Here is a 20,289-nt window from a genome sequence, read left to right as displayed (position 1 = left end):
GTCCACAAACACTGTCCTAATTGCTAAGAGACATAGCAGCTGGGCTGTGGGAAAGGACACAGCATAAAACTGGATATTAACATCAGCATGCTAAGGATCATGAATCAAGGCAGGACATTGCAATCTACCTTTTATTGCAAAATCCACATCTTCACTGCCATCATAGCAATAGTATTTACATCTCTATACTGCTTATCATTGAACTCAGCATTCTCTAAGTGGTTTACAGTCTGTAAGCCAGTTGCCCCCCAACAAGCTGGGTATTCATTTTACCGACCTATGAAAGGATGGAAGGCTGAGTCAGCCTTGGAGCCCCAGTGATCAAACCCACAACCTTGTGGTTGCAGTACTGGCATTTAACCACTGTGCCACTAGGGCTCCTTATCATCATCTCTGAGTAATGGGACTTGAGACAGCTTACAGAGAACCAGACCTACCATATAGGCATTCTACACCTACAATGTACACTTTGAAAATGGCCATGTACAGGATCCTACCTCAGCATCATGTGTTTGTGTGTGTGAGCACACATGCATGCATGCACACACACCTGCCTTCAAAGCACCTGCCGACAAATGGCGATTCCATTAATTTCATAGGATTTTCTTAGGCAAGGAATACTCAGAGGTGGTTTTGCCATTTTCTTCTTCTGAAATGTAGTCTACAGTATGTGGTGTTTGTTGGACCCCCTACCACCTCTCTAAGCAATTGGTTCCATTGCCAAATTGCTCTCACTGTCAAGAAGTTCCTTCTAATGTTCAACCAAAATCTACTCTCCTGCAACTTCAAACCATTATATCTGGTTCTACCCTTTGGGGCAGCAGAGAGAAAACAATGCTGTTGTTGTTAATTGCCCTCAAATCCACTCCAAGGCCTTCCAAAGCTCCAGAAGTGCCACTAATCCAGTATGTGTCAGTTTCTCCGCCACCTGCCCCCACCATTTCCAGACCATGCCCAGCTTTGGACTAGGTGGTGGACCAAACACATCTGAAACAGGGCACAAAGTTTTGGTTTTGAACTCCAAGAGGTACCAACTATTCCCAACTAAGGACCTTAACAGACCGGCAATAAATGCTACCCTGGGGGCAGAGTGTGGGTGTGGTGTCCACATGACGGATGCCCCGATGCTTCTCTGACACTGCTGTCACGCTCTGCATCCAACCACAAGGTAGGCGGCATCACAGCGCTCCTCTGGCGCTGCATCCAGATGACGAAGTGTCAAAGGAGCATTGAAAAGCCGCAACACCGGTGGCTATGGCACCCTTTCCACAGTCCAAAAAAGAGCCGCTTGGGGCTGTGGCATGTAGTTGCCATGCCCCCGGTCCAGCGAAGAAAGAGGTGGCTGCAGGCTGCCCCTTAGGGGTGGCCTGTTCAGTGCCTAAGTAGACCAATGAATTGGTGGGAGCTTAACAAGTCAACTCTTACATAAGTTCTATTGATTCGATACGTCTATTCTAGGTGCAATTAACCACTGGATTTAGGCAAAAGTGAAGCCTTTCATATGTTTCTGGACTGCAGATGTCAGCATTCCGCTTCACCAGTTACACAGGCTGGGGTTGATGGGAGTTTCAGTTCAATAACATCTGGAGGGCTGTGCTTTTCCCACTTTTGCTTTAGGCCATTATTTCAAGATTTAGGTTTGATACAGACTGGCACAAAGTGCTGTCCTGTGGCCGATTTTAGGGCTCGGTAGGGCTGGACATCCATATGCGCCCAGCCCTACTAGCAGCACCCGTGTGCCATCTTGCTATGGCCCTGCCCACATGGGGTCCGTGACAATGATGTGCGGGCTTCCGCATGCCCAAGCAGCACTTGCTGGAACCAGTGGCAGCAAGGCACGAGAGCACCATTATGGCGCTCCTAAAAAGAAACCAACAAGGGGTAAAGACGGGCGGCATGGAGCTGCCCATTTGTATCCCCCCTTATTTAACAGCTGCATAAAGCGATGGCTATAGTAAAAAAACTCAAATATATACAAAGGGTCCTTGGTAGCTACTGGGGTTTGGTTCCAGGACCGCCACCCATGTAGATACCAAAATCTGTGGATGTTCAAGTCCTGTTAAATATTATGCTGTAGTGAAATGGTGTTCTTTATATAAAATAGCAAAATCAAGGTTTCCTTTGTAATTTATATTTTTAAACATATTTTCAAGCCATGAATGGTTGAAACTATGGATAAAGAATCTGTGGATACAGAGGGCCAGCTGTAGTAGCAAAACTAACCATTTAACCACTGTGAGATTGCATAAAAGGGCAGAAAAAATGGTAACTGATCATAATTGTAGTTTAGAATTAGTTTGGTGCATCTTTTTACAAGATTTTTAATATGAATATATAATTATACTATTGTGACAATATACTATTATGACAATATCAGTGTTTCTCAGCAAAGATTCTTGAATTTTGTGATATCCCAAGAAAAAGAGTATTTGAGAAGGAGACAGAAAGTGAAGCTGCTGAACTGTGTAGCTCCCTCCCAGATTTGACACTTTTGAATCAGGTTTGTGTCATTCTAAAAAATTAGCTTGTGTTGCATGTGATATACACAAACTAAACCCTGGCCTGAAGCATATGGCTATTTGGACTCACAGCTGATCCTCATGGCTGAATCTTGTTTACTTTAATTGATTGACTCAATTATGGTTTCAGGAAGTCTTCAGTTTTGAAACATTAACCTTGTAAAACTGTTCCTATCTTCCCAATTCAGGCATAGCACATACTGGATCTATCAAATTTGGAGTTCCTGATACTCTGAGAAACTTACATGGGAATTAAAATGGCACAGAGGTTGTTTTGATCTGAGTACAACATAAAGTGCACACTGTTTGAGAACTGTGTAAGATTCTGACAAACTGTTCAGCTTTGCAATAAAAACTTATACACATAGTCTTTTTTACTTTGTGCAGAAAAGTGAGAAAAGAACATTATAACCTGCTTACGTTGTTTTTTTGCTATATATTTGGGGAAAGTGCACAAAATGCAAACCATTCTGAGTGTCTTGAAGTTACAGAATGAAAAATTCTTTCATTGTTTTCAACATGTGAGGATGTGGGAAAAATCAAGATTTACAATCCCTGAACATCCAGTTCTGGGCACCACAATTTAAAAAGGATGTGTCCAAAGGAGGGCGACTAAAATGGTGAAAGGTCTGGAAACCATGTCCTATGAGAAATGACTTAAGGAGCTGGGAATGTTTAGCCTGGAGAAGAGAAGGTTAAGAGGTGATATGATAGCCCTGTTTAAATACTTGAAGGGATGTCATATTGAGGAGGGAGCAAACTTGTTTTCTGCTGCTCCAGAGAACAGAAACTGGAACAATGGATGCAAGCTACAGGAAAAGAGATTCCACCTCAACATTAGGAAGAACTTCCTGACAGTAAGGGCTGTTCGACAGTGGAACATACTCCCTTGGAGTGTAATGGAGTCTTCTTCCTTAGAGGTCTTTAGAGACTGGATGGCCATCTGTCAGGGATGCTTTGACTGAGAGTTCTTGCATGGCAGGGGGTTGGACTGGATGGCCCTTGTGGTCTCTTCCAACTCTATATTTCTATGATTCTATGATTACTCAGGCTAACTCAGCTAGCCAGTGAAGTTGTTTCAACAAGGAAATGTGTATGATCCTTATAACCAGCCCTGGCCAGCAGTCTAGCTGCAGCATTTTGGAGCAGTTGATGTTTCTGCACAGTTTGCAAAGGTTTCCCATGTACAGTTCATTACTATAATCCAAATGAAATTTAATCAAGGCATGTGCTACTGTGGTTAATCTGAGATCTCAAGGCTATAGCTGGTATACTTCTGGCCACTGCCAAAACCTGGTTTTCCAGGCTCAGAGATGAGTCCAAGAGTATGCCCAAGCTACAAACTTGAGATTCCAAAGGGAGTGCCACTGCATCCAGCTGAATCTCGGTTGCTGTTTCCTGATCTGCCTTTTGACTGATCTGGAGAACCTCTGATTAAATGTCAATTTGTTTGCCCTCATCCACTCCATTATAGACAACACACTGATTTAGTATTGAAACAGCATCCTTGGGGTTATATGAAAAGGAGAGAGGGTAAGGTGTCATCAGTCACATTGAATCCCAAATCTCCAGTTAACCTCTCCCACCAGTTTCATGTAGATATTAAACAGCATGATGGACAGAACTGAATCATGAGGGATATCACAGACCAATGGCCAGGAGTCCCTTCCCCCAACTGTCTTCTTAGTAACTCCTCCATGAAACAGTGCCTATGAGTCTCATCCAAGAAAGGTGACTCAGAAGAACACAATGGCTGCTGGTATCAAAAGTCACTGCCCCATGAAATTCCTGGCATTGCCACAAAGGTGACAAAAGCTGTCTCTGTTCCACAACCAGGCTTAAAACCAGATTGAAATAGGTCTAGATAATCTGTTTCAACCAGAAAGCCCCAATACATTCCAGGACCTTGAATATTGGAGGAATATTGAAGAGTGGAATTGTCTAGTACGGGGTGTTTGTTTGTTGTTTGTTTAATTTTTTAGTAATAGATTCACTGTGGCCTCTTTTAAGCACCTTGCTCCAGTGAGGGATTGATCACTTCCACTACCCACTCAACCAGTCCCTTTTTGGCAGCTTTAAACAGCCAGGAATGGCAAGGATCCAATATACACATGGTAGCTCTCACCTCTCCCATGCTCCTGTCCACACCATCAGGCTGCACAATTGTGTCCACCACAGTAGTCATTTCCCCATTCTAAGGGATTTAGCAGGGCTTTGTCTTTTGACACCACTTTGTCAAAATCACCTGTCATGGCACCCGGAAACCAACCCAAGAGCCATCAGGAATCCATCTGGATCCATAAGCCTTCTGGGGCTGATCATCTTAATCAGATTCCCACCCATGCAGAGGGTCTGAATCCCAGTGAGTCTAAACCCCACCAGGTAGTAATCTGCCCATGACAACAAAACTGCAGAACAACAGAACTATTGAAAGTTACTCTACACTCAGATCACTGTCATCCTGCTCAGCATAAAACTAACTTGCGAGTGTGTTCTGCAGCTTGTGCGATACCAGATACTACTTGGGACAGACCCATGGTCATCACAGAGAACATGAAGGCCTGAGCTTCTCCCTTGAAAGTGGTCTTAGGACGAATTTGAAGTACCTCAGCAAAACAATCTGGGAGGACTCCAGCACCATCAATGAGACCAATTCTGTCAGTTCAGAAGGGAGACTGTTGAGCAGAAGGGTGGGTAATATGCCAACAGAATTCCTGTTCCATCCTAGTCACCTTCCTTCAAATGCACACACTCAAACTCAGTAGAATGTGAGACAGGCCACAGGCCAAGTCATCATATACATCCAGGACCAAATCCAGGACCAGGACTATGTGCAGGCTATTTGAAATGGGAAACAATTTGGGGGGTGTTATTACCTCCCCGTGATGAATCTCTCTCTACCCATTACTGTACCTATGACTGATCCGCGATCCCTTGCTTGTCTTCCCCTGCTGTCTGTATGAGGCATTGTATCTGCTGGCAGACCAAGTTGTTAAAGACCAAATTTAATAAATATAACAGAGAAACCCCCCACCCCCAGCTTTCCCAGCAGGTGCACTGGCCTTCACCCTCACTCCACCTCCAAAGTGAGTCCCTAAAATGAGACCCCCTATTTGGAGTCATCCCCCTGAAACTACCTCAGGCACACAGCTTTTAGGGGGTGGAAGGCAATAGGTGGAAGTCTGGTTGGCAATTTGTCAGCATCTGGCTCAATACTACATATTTTTGTATGTTTTTAATTTTACTGTGCTTTTACATTGTAAGCTGCTTTGAATAGCAATTTTAGGGGGAAAGTGGGATGATGATGATGATGATGATGATGATGATGATGATGATGATGATACCATCACCATCACCACCACCACCAGCTGAGAGGGCCTGGAGGGATATGTAAAACAGGCAGCTGTCCACCAGGGAATGAGGCAGCAGAAGGCAGAAGAACAGGCAATAACAGCAAACTGTGGCACGGCCTCTGTCTTCTATGGAGCTCTTTCTTTCCCTCTAGTGTGGTCTTCCTTCTAAGGGTATCCAATTTTTATCAGAGGTTTAGAACTGAACTCTGAGGTTTAATTCAAACTTGAAAGGAGCTGTCCAAGGTGTAAACTGTCCAATAGCTGACCCTGTTTTGGAAACAGGGATTGGCACTTAGGGTAATGGAGTATCTGCATCATATGGAGGCCACCATCTGGAACAGGTAGACTTCACTCTTTCTGCAGCATCTAAAGACTGATATGTATGAGGATTGTGTGTGTGTGTGTAGAAAAAGCTATCCAATCTGTAGCCCAGAGATTCTCATGGAAATAACTCCTCATAGAAACATCCACAGAGATTCTCATGGTAAGACTTTGCTGGGATGGATATCTCTATTATAGTTGTTGGGAAATAAATTATGAGCCTTCTCTTCCCTCTTCCTGATTAGATATCTTGATACTGGAGGCATCATCAATCATAATCATAATCATCATCATCATCATCATCAATTCACTTATAGTCCACCTTTCTCTGAAACTTGGACTCAAGACAGTTTGTAAGATTAAAATGAGGATAGAAACACACACACATACAGAGACATAAGAAAAAGTGTACAAAATGCTATTAAGGTATCTATAGAAGTAAAACTATTTAAAACAAATCTGTTTTAAAAGGCAAAAGATTTAACTGTTAGAAGAGTACACTATCAAATGCTCTTGCAGTCATTGCCTCAAGGTCTGTTGGAATAGAAAGGTTTTGACCTGCCAATGGAAGAACAACAAAGAGGGAGCCTTCTTGGCTTCCCTAGCTAGTTCTAGGGTAGCAGCAGCTGGGAAAAAGAAAGCTGTATGAATTGTTTGGAAATCTGTGGTGGTGGGGTGGAATGTGGTGGTGAGTCTGGGCACCCAGGCGGGAATAAGTTTAGGGCCATACACCTATTGCAAAGCAAACATTCCAAATACCCTCAATCAGTCAATGAATTAATGAACTGTTAGATGATGCAGTATGGTCTAGGTGCATGTTTTTTCAATATTACCACTTTAAAGTCGACTCATTGCCAATCTTTGGTAATGTGTAATGTGTAGATTTTCTTCCATTTTCAGTGTTGTTGTGTAATATTGTGAGTCTACATTTTTACACTTCTTCAGAGAAATATCATTAACCATTAAGAGTTCAATATGTAGACTTCCTGAGGAGAAACCTCAGTATTAATTAAAAATTGTAATATAACAGGGCGAACAAATTCATTTTTAACCAGTTGTTTCCAACCTCATAAATTAGCAAAATATTCTGTCTTTCAAGTCATTTACTTCTCGGGGGGGGGGGATGTTTGCCTAAAGCTGTAAAGATATTAATAATACTCCCCAACTCATGTGTTCCCTAATGTGGCTCTTCTTGTGCTTATTTTCTTAGGTGTGGTTTCAGAACAGACGAGCAAAATGGAGGAAACGGGAGCGGTTTGGCCAAATGCAACAGGTTCGCACCCACTTCTCCACAGCCTATGAGCTGCCCTTGCTAACTAGAGCAGAGAATTATGCCCAGGTGAGTGTCCATCACCAGTGTCCCTGTGCTTCAGCTGCTGACAAAGGCTCTACTTTACATCAAGTGAGAAACAGTTGAATGAAACAAGTATTGCACAATTCAGCAAATGGATGTTCTGTTGCATTACTGTATACACTCATGTATAAGTCTAGAAATTTTAGTCAAAAAATTGCCCCCAAAAACCTGAGTCGACTTATCCATGGGTCAATGTAAGTACTGTACTTTAACTCTTATAAAAATGGAATCATCCCTTGGTGAAAGGCAAAAGTGTAATCTGTCCTGAAAGCACTGCTCTCTCATCCATTCAGACTCTAGTGGGAGCACAAACAGTTATGCCTGCTGGAACTTTTTAAAGTTCTTTGGCATCATGTTCCTTTGCTTCATCCTATAGCTCCGCTGTCACATGCCCCTAAATTTTACCCTCGACTTATACATGGGTCATATCAAAATCCATCATTTTAGCCCCAAAACCTGACCTCAACTTAGACATGAAGTCGACTTATAGTTGACAAGTACAGTATATAGGGTAATTTAACCCTTTGTAACCATTATGGAATATACTCCTGAGCTTTAGAAACAGGCAGAAATGCATGCATTCTGTTGTCCCAGCAGGGGACCTGCCACTGTGAAATGAGCTTCCTTCCTTGCTTGGACCACAGGCTGCTGCAGGGAGCAACATGTACTTTGTTTACTCTGTTTAGTTGTTTACCTGGAGAAGTTAAAGTAGTTTGAAGAATCAGTAGACCAAAGGTGGGAATCATGCAGCCCTCTAGATGTTGTTAGAGTGCAAGTGTTACCCAATCTAGCCAATAGTAAAGAATGCTGGGAGTTATACTCCAACAACATTTGGAAGGACATTGTAATTGACAAGAACTAGAAGTACATTACGATTCCCACCATCTGCAATTCTATGCACATTACTTGGGAATAAGTCCAGCTGAACTGAGTGAGACCTACTTCAGAGTAAATATGTGTATGAACAGAAAGTATGACTTCACCTTTGTTGCCACACCATCAGTAGCTTATCTTGAAGAACCATCTTTTAAATTGAACTTACTAACCTTACTTAACTTTGTAAACATAACTTACTAATAACGTCTGCTCACACATTGTACCCTCCTATCCATTTGCTAGCTTAAGGTGGGGAGAGTTTGGGAGCCTTCTGATGTCAGTTTCCATCCTCCTTGAACATTGTTCGTGGTGTCTGGTACTGAGGAGAGGGGATCTAACAACATCTGGGAAGCCACAAATTTTCCATCACTGCTTTAGTTGTCCAAATTGTTTTATGGGCAACCCTGTACCTTTCATAAAACATGGCCAGGTTCTTTCATAGGAAGATCAATGATGGTTGAAAAGTCTGTATAAAACATGGGAGACAGATGAAAGACAGTTTGGTCATCAGTACTGAACATCACCAGAGAACTTGGAAACACTACAGTGGCCATTCTGGCTGGGGCATTCTAGTAGTAGTAGTAGTTGTAGTAGTCCATAATCTGCTTCCCTCTTCAGTGTGCTACCACATGATATTGTTGAAAGTGTTCTAGGGTACACGAGAAAGCAATTGGCCCAACAGCACTTGCCAGTGAGCTGGATGAACAAAACATTATCCTATGACATTCCTTGGCATCCTGAGCGATGAGGTCCAAAAGCAGAGGCTACCTAAATGGAAAATTTTGAAAACCAGTGCTCTGACTCCTGAAGCACTCATAATTCTTGCCATAGATAAAATGGCTACCTGAAATTTCTAGCAGATGTATGGAGGCTTTCATATAATTATGCTTAAGTTGTTCACAGCTGATATAGAGAGTGATACAGGGATATATTTTAGTGCTACTCAAAGTAGCACTGATGGATCTGTTGAGTTTTCAGGAAACTATGCAAATACACAAATATAGCACCAGTGCCTGGCTTATTAGGGAGGGAAATCTGTCACATCAGATACTATGAGAAGCCCTGCTTTACTGGGCCTCTGGCAAGTGTAACATGTGCACCAATCCTGGTGCAGGGTTGTACACAAGATTCTAAATATGGCAGTCATTTTGTTTACAATAGTATTATCAGTCTTCCTGGTTTGAGGGTCCATGATTTCCTAGTCTTACTTGTCAACCCTACTACTTTGCCAGGCATATGTAGTATGCCAGGGGTAAAAGGTCAGCAGCGTAGCCAGAGGAAGTGGTGGTGGAAGGCTGTGGAATGCAGGCAGTTTGGAGATGTGCCTTTTTCTACTCTCCATATGGATCCTCTCCAGTTGCATTCTTTCATCTCACATTCCCTGCATCAAACCTCCCCCCTCCCCACCTTTCAAATGGCCTCCTGTTGCTGCTGCTGTTAAAGAAGGCCATCCGTTCTTTTCTCTTTGGTAGGATCATTTCAGCTTTTAGCTTCTTAGACAATACGTTTGAGGAGCAGGATTTCCAATGCCCCCTTGTTATTGTGAGGAAAAATGCCTTTCTCTTTCCCACCATGAGCAAAATGAGAAAACAAGGAAAGGAGAAAGAAGCCCAGAGCTAGAGTGTGTATTCATGTTTAAAACACCCCAAGTGGAAATTTCGAGTTTCATTTGGAAATCAGAGACAGCAATAGCAAGTACATTTTCTATACTGCTTATCAGTGAACTAGTACTCCCTAAACAGTACAGTGTGTAAGCCAATTGCCCCCAATAGCAATAGCAATAGCAAATACATTCCCATATCACTTATCAATGCACTTAAGCACCCCCTAAGTGGTTTACAATGTGTAAGCTAATTGCCCCCAAAAGGCTGGGTATTCATTTTAGTGACCTCGGAAGGATGAAAGGCTGAGTAGACCCTCAGCCCCTGGCTGGTATTGAACTCACAACCTTGTGGTTTGTGAGTGAGTGGCTGCAGTACAGGCATTTAACCACTACACCACCAGGGCTCCTGTAAGATGTAAAAGTTACCTTTTTGGACTACATTTCCCAGAATTCTATAGCCAGTAAATGGCTCCTCCCCAAGCTGGGTATCATTTTACAGAGTTATGAAAGGATGGAAGGCTGAATGGACATTGAAGCCCTATCTGGGATCGAACTCACAACCTTGTGACTGCAGTACTGGCATTTAACCACTTCCTGTAAGATGTAAAAGTTACCCTTTTGGGGCTACATTTCTCAGAATTCTACAGCCAGCAGATGGCTCCTCCTGGTCCCAGAATCTTCCAGCTTGAATTGCCACTAGGCATGTAGGCTGGGGGGAGGGGGTTCTAGATGTTATGGTCCAAAAAAGTAACTTCAGGAAAATACTGGAAATAGCCCTTTTTGAAATAAAAAGGCCATCTTATCTAGATTAGAAGTGTGTATTGTCCTTGACAGGCTGACAGTTCTGGCTTAGACAGGAAATGGGCCTGATTGATTAGAAGGCTGACATTTCTTTGGGTTCTCACATATTTGGAGGGGCTCCATGCCTTTAACTGATGAATGACTGAAAATCATTCCAGCTAAGCTTTTTCAAATTACTGCTTCTTTACTCTGAAAGGAGCTGCATCAGTGGAATTGGTGCCTGCCATGCTTATGTTCAAGGCACAAAATTTCTGTTAGGGAATGGGTGGACAATCTGTGCCCAAGGTTGCATTTGTGACACTTGTCTTCTCCACATTTTCTGTGTCACCCTAATCCATCCCTTTCCAAAAGTGCACTGCTTTTCTTGGAAGCCTGAAGGAGGAGCCATTTAAGTAGGTAGCACAGAACCCCATTACTTTTTAAATAGGTTGCAGGACCACTACCCTCTTCTATTAATATAAAAAACACCCCCCCTCCCAAACTTGTTTTTCAAAACCAAATGTTCACTTCTGACCATTTCCATTTATTGTTGGGGATTTTCTTTTTAGGGAGGGGAAAGCATTTTTACACACCCATATAGCCTTTGACATACAAATTGGCTCCTGAATCTGCCACAGTTCCTGCTGCCTCCAATTACATTCGTTGGGAAAATATGGCAGCCTCATTTTTTGTAATGTAAGCATAAACCTATGTCAGTCAGCATGAACAAATTAACAGTGATCTGAATGTAGGGCTGGTTGTTTCTCTGGTTTATTTTTATCAGTCCAGTAGATGACACACTGGGCATGCGAAGTGAGGCTTGGGATGGTCACTTATTATTATTATTATTATTATTATTATTATTATTATAGTTTATTTCTATACCACTGCAAATGTACACAGCGCTGTACATACAGATAACCAAATTAATAAAATATAAAAGCTGCCAATGGCGTACAATCTACAAAATACATATAAATAGTAGGTAGTAATATAAAATAGAATTAGTTAAATTCTTGTGACCCAAACAGGGCTTCCCTTCATTTTACCAACATTGAACTTTCCTCTTACATTGCAGATAATTCACCTTTGTTTTAGGAACTGATATTTGTTGGATGTCAGGACCATGTTACTTTATCACACCTTAACAGTAGTAATAAACATAATGGCTGCTGACCTGATATTGATGGGCTCAGTTTGTTCTAACTCTATTCACTGTACATCATCATTGCTATCATAATCATGGTTATTGTTACAATAAAAATCAGCATTTTAACTCTGCTTTTTATCCCCATAACTCTCTCAAATGTTCACAGATGGCAGAAGAGTAAAATCAGGACATTCCTTGTCCACAAATTTATAATCTAAAACACTTTATATAAAAGGAAAAGGAGATGAGGAGAGAAAAGAGAAAAAGTAAACACAGGCACCAGTTCATAAAATAGGTTGTTGGTGATATGTGCTGTCAAGTCAGCTTCAGCTTCTGATGACTGTGGACCAAAACACACTGCTAAAATGATGTAGCTTTGGGCCGTGTTGGGGGCATGGCATTTAGATGACACATGTTCCGAACACTGCCAGAAGCCACAGTGATGCCTCACCAAGCAAGCAGAACCAGACCAAAAAGGAGCTGATACAATCTGCTCCTTCTGGCAGCCTGATTCAGGACCGCAGCAGTGGCCTGGATCAGGCCCAGGCCTGTGTTGACACTGCAGTCCCGGCATGGTTCTGGAACAGCCCTTTTGGCCCATCTGCTTTGGGCCTTAGTTTTCTGATTTCTTGACTTTTGTTATTAACTGCCCTTGAGTCGACTTTGACTCATGGCAACCCTGTGGATAAGACATCTCAAAGACCCCCTGTCCATAACTTCTTACTCCGTTCCTGCAGGCCCAGGCCCATTTCTTCCCTGATTGAATCTAACTACAGTATCTGTCATGTGATTTTCTTTTCTTTCTACTTCCTTCCTAGCATCATTGTATTTTCCTAGCATCATTGTATTTTCTAATGATAAATTTTTCCTCATGATGTGGCCAAAGTGCAACAGCCTTAATTTAGAATAATTTCTTGACTACAGTTACTATTTTAATTAATAACTCAGCTAAGATATAAAATAATCTTTAACAAAGTTGATGTCTTCATCAGCAGCTTTATAGTTAGGTACATTTTTGTGGTCATTATTTTTTTGACTTCTAAATATTCAGCTGTAACCCAGCTTTAGCATTTTCTTCATGAAATTGCATTAATAGTCTTTCCAAGTCTGCTATTTTCTACCAGTAATGTGCATTCTATCACAGTACACTGGAAGGTGTTACACTCCCCTTGAAGATGCAAGTCTACAGTTTGAGTGGACTCAACTCTGAGCATGGAATCACAGGTTTCAGCTGTTGCTAGAAGTGCATTTGCACAGTTAAAACTTGTTTGCAAGCTGCACCCATGCCTTGAGATGTCATATCTGGCCACGGTGACACACACCTTAGTTGGATTACTGTAACACACTTTATGTGGAGCTGTCTTTGAAGAGTGTTCAGAGTGTCCAAAGAGCTGCAGTCAGATTGCTAACTGGGGCTGGCTACAGGCAACACAGGACTCCCTTGTTGCAAGAATTCCACTAGCTGCTGATTGTTTCCAAGCAGAATTCATAGTGCTGATTTTGACCTATAAAGCCCCATATGGCTCAGGTCCAGGTTATCTGAAGGACCGTGTTTTCCCATATAAACTAACCCATGCTTTGAGATCTGCTATTGAGGCCCTTCTCTCTGTCCCACCATCCTCACAGGTACATCTGGTGGGAACATAGAAGAGGGCTCTGGAGCTCTCTTCCCAAAGATGTTAGACTGGCAGCCTCCTTGCTTTCTTTTTGCAGACTAGTAAAGTCTTTCTGTTTCAACAGGCATTTGATGATTGATTGTATAAGATCTGTCCCACCAAATAATGTAGTAGATCATGCTAATTGTTGTGCCGGTGTGTGTGTGCATTTTAATGATGTATGTTTTAATATGGTTTTAATATTTTTGATCATTTAATCTCATTTTAACTTTTAAATCTTGTGGATTTGTAACTATGTTTTTAAAAAAATATATGCTGCTTTGGGGCACAAAGTGGGGAAAAGGAGGGATAGAAATCACCATTAATGTCATTATCATCCTTGTCTGACAACTTTGCCGGTTGGAAGCCATTCTATTTCTTTATTTTTTGATCTTGTAGTGGCCTCTAGTTCAAAATATAGTTATGCATCTTTTAGATTAATCCATAGTTTTTCATCAACATAATCAAAGGCTTTGCTCTAGCTGATTTTCTTCTGAAATACTTTGCTGTGCTCTATTACCCAACATATGTTTGCAATGTGATCTTTATTGCCTCTTCCTTTCTGAGCTCAGTTTGGTCAGCTGACATTTCTTGCTTCATGTATAACAGTTTTTGTTGTAAAATCTTGGGCTTTATTTATTTATTTATTTATTTATTTAGAATATATGTGGTGCATATCCAGTCCATTTGCCATTGTTTTCTTTTCAATATTTTTGGGAAATTTTTGTTAGACTTGTTAGATTTTTGATAGAGAGATACTTTCTATCTCTGTCACATGAAACACTGTTCTTTTGGATGCACACCATAATATGATAAGGGAGTTTGAAAGTGTCACGAAAGCTTAAAAGAATCTAGGCTCTTTTAAGAGTCCATGTACCTAACAGGATCACCCAAACCAGAAAGCTCAAAGCCATAAGACTCATCCATCTTCTTCAGGGAGTAATGGTTGCATTAGCAGAAGGGAACTGCTAGTTCCAGTGGCAAGTAGGATAGAGAAACTCTGGAAGGAAAGCTACTAGGCAGCAACAGTAGTGGGAGGTGATGGTGACAGAGATCTCTTAGGACCTGAACAGACATGCTAAAATAAAGCTGCTTTGGGTCACTTTGGAGGTATACTGTTTAAATGACACATCTTAAGAGACCAGAAGCTGCACCTTAGGACTGGAGTATGGCTTTGGCGCGACTTCCAGCCTCTTAGAACACATGCAGCATTTAAATAGCACACTTCCAAAGTGACCCGAAGCAGCTTTATTTTGGCCTGTCTGTTCAGGCCCTTAGAGACTATGACAGTGACTAATAATAATAATAATAATAATAATAATAATGTTTTACTTATATTTCCCGCTTCTCCCTTCACATCGAAGCAGGATTACAAAATGTCATAAAATACATATAATTTTAGCTATCCTTTGTTAGTACAGTGCAGAAGAATGCACCAGTAAACCTGCTCTGAATGCTTTCTTCCTAGAAAACCTTATGAGGAGACAGTCTTACAGTTCTTATATGACCAACTGGGATGGAAGCAGTTCAGGTAGCCTAATGGAATGAGTGTTGCTAAGTACTGTTAAGTGACAGTTGAGAGAGAGCCAAAGACAGCTGATCCCATTGTTAAATGTCAGCTAATTTTGGCACCTGTTATTGCCTGATGGCTCTTATTCTAAAACTCTCCGGCCTTGGGGATACATAAATGGATGCCTGTTGGTTCAAATAAAAGTCCAGAATATCATATACTCCAGAAATTTGGATTTCGCAGGTCCTTGATTTCCTTGTCTTTAAAAGTATGGCCCTTTGGGTGTTTTTACACATTACACTCAAATGATGAACAGTTGTGAATATTATTAATACAATATACAAAATCCAGAACCAAATTTAAATCAAATGTACATTCTAAATACTTAATGTTTTTGCATTCATGTGAAAGATGCAAAAAATGCAAAAGAACCCAAAATAAAACAAAAATGCCAAAACCAACAAATTTTTACAGATGAAAATACCTGGCTCACTGTGATCGTTTAGATGACAAGGATGGGAAATGTTGGGCCATGAAGCATGTGTGAAGATTTTCATGGAGTGGTTTCAAAGAAACAAAAAAGCTAGAAAGAAAAAAGAACATAAATGGCCTTCAGCATAATGGTAGGCATTGGTCCCAACTGGAGTGGAGGCACAGAATTGGTTGCTGATTGGTAAGCCAACACATATGTACATCCCATTAATTTTACTCTACCTGGAGATTTAGCAGTTGAATTGAGGTCACGGATTTAACTGTAGTTGAACACTGGCTATGTTGCCTAGGGCTACTGGGAGTTGCAGTTCAATCACATCTGGAAGGATATACAATTCCCACCCCTGGGCCCTTTCATGCTACGCAATTATGGTGTTTCAGTTTATCTGCCATGACAATATCCTGTTGAATCCTGGGGTTTGTAGTTTGGTGAGTTTGGTGAGGGACTAGAGTTTTTTGGCTGATGATTTAAAATGCCCCTTCCTCAACTGCAAGCCCCGGGATTCCATAGGATGGAACTATGACAGTTAAAGTGGAATCATAGAGTCATAGTTGTGGAGCAGGAAAGGGCCCTGCTGATTTTGGCCAACACATATACAAAGAATGGAGGGCAAGTTGACCCTCCATCCATCTGTTTAGTGTGTACATTTTGCTTAATGCTCATGTGATAAGCCAAAGGGACCTAACTGGTATCTTTCCATTCTTCCATCTCCCCCACCCCAATTTCAGATCCAGAATCCATCCTGGATTGGCAACAACGGTGCCGCCTCCCCTGTACCTGCCTGTGTAGTGCCCTGTGACTCAGTGCCTTCCTGCATGTCTCCTCATGCTCATCCCCACGCAACTGGAGGAGTCTCTGAATTCCTGAGCGTCTCAGGTCCTGGCACCCATGTGGGGCAGACTCACATGGGCAGCCTCTTTGGCAGTGCAGGTATCAGTCCTGGCATCAACGGGTATGAGCTGAATGGTGAGCCTGACCGCAAATCCTCCAGCATTGCAGCTCTGCGGATGAAAGCCAAGGAGCACAGCGCTGCCATCTCATGGGCAACATGACAGGGCTGCATCCGATGCCCTCATGACACTTGACAGAGCAGACAGGAACAGTCAAGCCAATCCATCCACTCTTGGACTTGAGGCAGCCAGTGCTCCTCCTCAGAGATCTGAATGCAGCACTTTTAGCTACCTTGGGTGTAATCACATTGAGTATTTTACCATATTTGGAGTGTTTTAACCATAGGGACTTTTTTGTTCCCTACACAAGGACAGACATTTGGAAGGAAATTGTGGGTGTTTCAATCACACCAAACAAGTTTATGTTTTTGTTCACATGGCATGTTTCCCTTATAGAGACACTCTCTTGATGGCCCATGAAAAAGGACACTCATTCCACCTGCTTCCTCTGACACCAAGGGTGCTTCCAGATAAGATTTTTATCCTGCAATCACCATAAAAATTAATGGAAACAGTCCAGAAGATGTTATCTTCCATTTGTAACACCCTCCAGTATTTCCTTGCTGCTTGCCCATCTTTTTTGCTTGCCCCAAAAAAGAAGAGAAACACAATATAGCCACCCAAGACCTCAAAATTTGCAAGGCAGGTTTTTATTAATTTGCCTGCTTATAGGTACTTGCGGGGGGTGGGGTGGCAAATTACTTTCCCCATGTGTCTTCATTGAAACATCCTTAGATATGAAAACCCTTACAAGCACAATGTGTACTTAAAAGTGCCCTCCATGCATATAGTGTAGCTTACTCCAAAGTAAGAGTGCATAGACTAGATTTTGTGCAGCCTTAATTATTTCTGGGAGGGTTCAGAGACAATAGCTGCCATAATATTTTTTTTAGTGCTTGATCATTTGGTACACTTCTGATTTATAATGCCTGAGGAGAGTCAACTACATGGAAAGCTAGGTGGTCCAACATTTCCAAATTATTTGGGTGGGGGAGCTCAGCACCCCTGTCTAGTCCTGGGGAGTGGGACTCTGTCTCCACCTTCGCCCCTTTCCAGCATCCTGCAAGACAAATGTAGTTGGCTAGTAACAGAGTGAATCAGGGGTGTATATGTGTGTGTTGAGTATAAAGTATGTTGATTCATCACACAGGACACCAGGCAAATAGAGGTTGTCCCACATCTTAATGTCCAACTAAAATTGAGCAAAAGATGCATCAATTGCCTCATCTTTCATTTATCTCCTTCTCTGGAATCTATCCTTTTCCAACCTGCTGTTATAAACATGACTCCTAGGGTCTCACACAACAAGCAAGGCTTCAACACATGGTAAAACTAACAGGAGAAGCCAAAACAGTGTCATCTCCTGAGTCAGCAGAGATTACACTGGTACAAAGGAATATCCAAATTGCAGATCGACAACCCTGCTTTTCTCATTCAATTGACAAGCAAAGGACTTGCAGGATGGCACATTCTGAAGTAGCAGATTTTGTGGAATCTCTTGTGTTTATTGGTACAGGTTGAGTCTTTCTCATCCAAAATGCCTGGGGCCAGATTTTTTTTGGATTTGGGAATACCTGTATTTGCATATACATACATACATACATACATACATACATACATACATACATAAGCTCTCTTGGAGATGGGACCCAAGTTTAAACACAAAATTCATTTTATATTTCATGTATACCATGTACACATAGTCTGAAGATACTTTTATACAATATTTTAACAATGCTTTTGTGCATTAAACAAAGTTTGTGTACAATGAACCATCAGAAAATGAAAGTGTCACCAACTTAGCCACCCATGAAAGAGGTTTAGGATTTTTGGAGTATCTCAGATTTTGGAATTCTAGATAAGGGAGGCTCAGCCTGTACTAATTCCTTGCAATAGCTTTCTTTGCTCCCACAACACACACACTGGCCAAGGCCCTATACATTTTGGCACAGAGTAAGTAAAGTCCAATGTAGTTAATGCGCAATCCTACAGTTGTGAAATGGGTGCTACTTCCTTGAGCTTACCCATTATGCAACAGCCATTTAGCTCCCAACCAACCAAAACTGAGAGCAAAGTTTCTATGTGCACTTGTGCACTACACTTAGGTAATTTCTGAGAAGGCATAACTGCTTGTGCAAGTAATTTCACACTAGCATAGTTCTCTAGCAAGAATACAGACACTGATTTCATGCTGACTTATTAAGTCAGCTATAGGAGATATTACCATCAATTACATGTAGCCTAATTGAAGATTAAATAAAGACCAAAGCTGAGAGAAGGCCATGGGCAATAAAATATGAGTGCATTCTCCTCTTTTCCTGTATGTGTGTTATATTTAGTTCTAAATAGAGCCAAGGCATACCATTTTCTCTTCCTGCATTATTTTATGTACAAGCATCCGGGTAGTAACAGGAGATCTCTGTCATTTTCAGAAGAAAAGGTATTTAAATTAAGAAAGTATAGGTACACCACCTCTGCCAGCAAACCAGCTGAAACCACTTTGCTTGTGTCTCCTTCAAATCGTTCCTTCCTGAAACATGGGTTCCTCCCAAACAAATGGAAACTGCCAGAGAGCTTTCCTGGAGAGGAAAAACCCAAGGTAGGGGTTAGGTAGAAATTCCTTTGCTTTCAGCCCAGAGCTTTTAAAAGACACAAACCAGCCTCCTGTCATTCTCATTCATGAGGATGATGGCAATTTCCCAGCTCCTCATGCTGCTTTCTTTATAGGTGGATCAAAGAAGATTTGGTGCAAGTCAGCTGTGAGCATGTCCAACTTGCAAGACTTATTATAGTGTTTGGGTTTCTGCTTTTTCTTATGCACAGATCCACCTCCACCAGAGGAGAGGCTGAAAGTGCTTCAAACTGCCCATCTGGTTTTTAAGAGGTGTTTACTAGATTGGTAGCTACTAGCCTCCTTCTATCCAGTGAGCAGCTGCTTTGCAATTCACATAGATTTCTCTGTGTTCGAAGCAAGAGCAAGACTGGTATGTGTCAAACCTGGGGGTGAGGGGGTGGCAAGTGGGGGTTCCCACTTCAGATGTAAGCTACACCTGCCTTCTAGTTTACATGTGGCTAAAGATATTTACACTCCAGCATAAGGAAGGAGAAAGATGCAGTAGGGAAGTCAAACAGAAAGACAAACACACAGTCAGCTTTCTGTTCTCCAGGAGGAGAATCTGAGCCCTCAGGAGGAGAAATCAGCAGAGAATCTGAATGAAAAAGCAACAACAACAACAAAAATGGGAAGCATCCCATTTTCTGAAACACAGGCAGCAGAAGAATCAGGAGGGAAAGACATATCCCCCCACCACCACCACCATTTTCAGTGCCACATCCTTAGGAGCCTCTGTAGTTCTGATCAGGTCACAATTAATGTTGTGCCAACAAGTGTGTCTGTGGCATGTTGAATATTTAAATGCATGCCTGTAACAATTGCACAACCTCATTTTAAAACACTCTGAGCCACAATGGACAATGCTAGCTGCAGAGTGTAATAGCTTTCCCAGCACCATTATAAAAGTTAAGCACCTTGAAGCACTATAGTTTTCTGTGGAAGTGCTCAGCTCAGCACTGAACATTGTGTTTGGCTCAAGTTCTAATGTAGGTCGAAGTCAGGGGAAGTGTAACACCTCACTGATAAAACATGCTACCTTTAGAGAAGACACTTGAGTTTCCCCACAATAAATGTGTAACAACCTTGCATTTGTCATTCTATTTACATTAAT

The 20,289-nt window shown here is 41.8% G+C and overlaps 1 protein-coding gene across 2 annotated transcripts in view; it reads left to right on the top strand.

Moving 5' to 3' along the window:
- The window catches only part of ALX4 (ALX homeobox 4), a 107,722-nt gene extending 90,062 nt beyond the window's left edge, over positions 1–17,660 (top strand). For both annotated transcript variants that reach the window (XM_089523503.1, XM_089523502.1), the window contains 2 exons: positions 7,404–7,532; positions 16,343–17,660. In XM_089523503.1, coding sequence (XP_089379629.1) covers positions 7,404–7,532; positions 16,343–16,666 — 453 coding nt within the window. In that variant the 3' untranslated portion in view covers positions 16,667–17,660. The remainder of the gene's footprint in view (positions 1–7,403; positions 7,533–16,342) is intronic.
- Positions 17,661–20,289: the final 2,629 nt, after the last annotated feature.

This window comes from Sceloporus occidentalis, unplaced genomic scaffold (assembly GCF_023333645.1).
Source record: "Sceloporus occidentalis isolate IW3139 unplaced genomic scaffold, rSceOcc1.0.p SCAF_4, whole genome shotgun sequence".
In the NCBI taxonomy this organism is placed as follows: Eukaryota; Metazoa; Chordata; class Lepidosauria; order Squamata; family Phrynosomatidae; genus Sceloporus; species Sceloporus occidentalis.
The sequence above is the reverse complement of the archived record's forward strand: the minus strand, read 5'-3'. Positions and strand labels throughout refer to the sequence as shown.